The sequence below is a fragment of the Histoplasma capsulatum genome, genomic scaffold (genome assembly GCF_000149585.1).
Source record: "Histoplasma capsulatum NAm1 scaffold_8 genomic scaffold, whole genome shotgun sequence".
Lineage (NCBI taxonomy): Eukaryota > Fungi > Ascomycota > Eurotiomycetes > Onygenales > Ajellomycetaceae > Histoplasma > Histoplasma mississippiense.
Window position 1 is genome coordinate 1,449,573 of NW_001813975.1, and position 3,029 is coordinate 1,452,601.

Sequence of the window (3,029 nt, forward strand, 5' to 3'; positions counted from 1 at the left end):
TTTTTTCGGAACCCTCACCCGCAGCTATAAATCAAGGACTCTTCCCATGGCGATAAGAATGACAACCGTCAACGGATCCTACTTTATTATTCTGCGACTAAGCCCAGGATGCAACCGTCAAGCTCGAAGGTCAAAAAGCCATGGACCGAACACAGTAGCCTAGTGCAGATGCGCTATCGCCGGAAAGGGACGCTGCAGCGTATGTTGCGTAGGTATTTCAATGACTGTCACTGCAATGGCGTCTACCTTCTCATCCATGAAGACAGTCGCTACTTTACAATCAATTTTAACAAATATGAGATCCCAGGCAGCCACTTTCCACCGCCGGATAAAGATATAGTGAGTGGCCTTATACCTGCAGAAAGACGCCGCGCTTACAGGAGACAGGAGAAGTATTACCCTCCTCCATCCCGAACGACGTGTGAGAATTACCGGAAACCTCGCAGGTCCAGAAAGGGGGGCAAGCAAAAGAAAAACGGGGCGCAAACGTGAATGGGAGGGCAGCAGCCCTAGATCATACCTTAGGGTTTACAGTCATAAGGGTCGGCATCGTCATTCTGTTACCACTCTGTATTTATATCGAGTACCCTACTACACTTGTTGAGGAAAATGCTCGGACATGTGCCACTATTGGCATGCGCCTTTACCAACGTGTGCCTGTACTATTCCTGCTAAACGGTCAGCAAGATGCGTCCTCAAGCTTTCAATAAACATTGCCTACCGGCAAACACAATACTGCAATTATTGCCCGCTGCATCCACATGGAGGCACTCCTTCACGGCGCTGATTTCAGCCGCCGCTAGTTTCTCTGGAGTCGGGAATGCCGATATGAATTGTGTTGCCCGTGTGATCGCCCTGTCACCTCTTGTTCTATTCATGAAAATACAAACCACCAACAGATGGAACTATGTTGTGGTTAGCCGCTGCAATGTGATGGTAGAGACACACGAACCGGATTATCAGCATAGATTTCCTCCACCAGCCCATAAGTGGCATTTGAGGTTGAGTGAGGAAAAGAAGATGGTGGCTGGCGTAGTGCAGACATTGTGGGATAACTGGCGAATATGGTCTCCTTCAAAATGCACCACGCTGCGGGCACCTTAACTATTCCATCTAGTTTGTGGAATACCAAATATAATTACTGTGGCTTGATCTGGATATGTCAGGTAGCAAGTCTGGATGGTGACTGGAACTGTGTCATGGAACAAGGATTATCCGACCGGACCGGGCGGTGGCGGCATTAGGGTTAAAAATAAATCCATAATAGATATTGCTATCTAAAACAACAAAAAGCAAAAAGAATCCAAAATAGAGAAAGTTCAAAAGTAGAATACCGCCACCCTGAGTGCCCCGCTGGCGGGGGAAAAATAATAAAGTTAATAAAATAAAAAATAGCAATAGTGAAGAGGGAATATTGTTTCAACTGAGAACAAAGAGGTACGGTTGCCCAGTTTCATCCCCAGGGTGCAGCGGAGTAATCGTCATCCACCACAGGTAGCCTAATGAACCAGTCTGATGACGGTGTGTGGGTGTCGCGGGTTCCATGAACATCAGCAAGGGGGAAAGAACGCTGGGACTGAGAAGTTTGCATGGCTATGCCGTGGTAGACCGTGGGGTCGCCGCTATATCTGAAGGGATAGAAAATGGACGATGAGGTTAGATAGGGGCCCGTGGCTTTGCCGGCTGGTGGATCTAGGTGTTGGTCTTTAGCTGGGGAAGGCAATCCATGGAGGTTTGTGGCTGTTTGGTAAGGGGCATTGCAACTAGGAGTACCCGGCTGGTTATTGAAATGGTGCGTAAATTGCTCATGCTCGGGTTTGATTCCTGTGATGGGAACGAAGGCAGGTCGTAGCTCAAATGGGTTTGTCATTGCCATTGCATCCTTCCTTTCCATTGGGGAGACTGATTCTTCAATCTCTGGCGAGCTGGTCAGTCGACGGTTTTTGGAATGTATTGGATTTCCCAACTCGCTTGGGCTTTTGGAATCTCGGTCTGAGTTACGTTTGGCGCCCTTCCTGACAGTAACATAAACCAATGTACTTGCATCTGCACACCATGTTAAGATCAGATTGATATTATGACTATAAGGTACAGATGGATGGACCTACCAATCTGTTCATCCTCATAGTGCTCCTCCATTTCCCTAACTCGATATATCTCCTCCAACACTGCTGACTTTTCACGTGGCTTTAGCCGGCGTTGTTGGACATCCTCCCCAGCTTCCCTCAGCTTACGGACGGTCATGCCCCGAGCTTGACGAAGATTGCGGAGTATATGGATAAGAAGCTTGATCCGGTCTGTCAAAAAATAAGTATATGAACAGCTAGAAAGTTAGATCTCATGAGTATCATACCAATCTTCTTCAAATGATCAGGCTCCTTATGTATCACGCCGGCGGGCCACCAGGATGGTTTAGTTTTTTCAGGATCTCTTTCTTCCCCCGGAGCAACTTTGCCTCCGTTATAGGGATGTCTGGCCTGCTTCCGCGGTTCGATGGCCTTGATATAGGCCTTGGCAATCTGACGGCAGTTAAGTTGCTGAAATGCTTTGAAGGCCTCTGCATAGTAGGCTATGACCCTGTCCTCATCTCCAATTGGGATGCCTATCATGTCCCTTGGATCATCACCGAAATCATTGTCAGTCTCAGATTCGTCTGTTGGATAGTGTAGGGAGCGTTGACGTTTCTGTGAGATGGATGGCTTCCTGGAAGGCATATCGACGCTACATAGTCTTGGGAGTGGGCGGCGTAGGTTTGGATTCATCGGGTCTGTATATCCCCTTAGATAAAGTAGCAAGGAAACTTTCAGGGATACCGGTACCTTGTGTTTGACTGACACATTGCTGAAAGTGGGCCTTCAAATTTGTGGGGAATAGGCGGTTGTGAAATGGTAGCATTGACGGCGAGAAGTCATATTGAACCTCCTTAGACTCATCTAAATATACCATTGCATAATGTGTATATGGAATCTTATCCCAAGAGCACACTGCGCCCTATTATTGCCTATATCATTCCGCATTAGTTAAGTGGG

General features: G+C 47.4%; 1 protein-coding gene across 1 annotated transcript in view; it reads right to left on the reverse strand.

The window, feature by feature from the left end:
- Positions 1–1,453: 1,453 nt before the first annotated feature.
- HCAG_07385 (predicted protein) overlaps positions 1,454–3,029 on the reverse strand; it is a gene marked incomplete at both ends in the record, with an annotated part of 2,087 nt that continues 511 nt past the window's right edge. Inside the window, 4 exons of the mRNA XM_001537913.1 lie at positions 1,454–2,046; positions 2,109–2,297; positions 2,354–2,841; positions 2,944–3,001. Coding sequence (XP_001537963.1) covers positions 1,454–2,046; positions 2,109–2,297; positions 2,354–2,841; positions 2,944–3,001 — 1,328 coding nt within the window. The remainder of the gene's footprint in view (positions 2,047–2,108; positions 2,298–2,353; positions 2,842–2,943; positions 3,002–3,029) is intronic.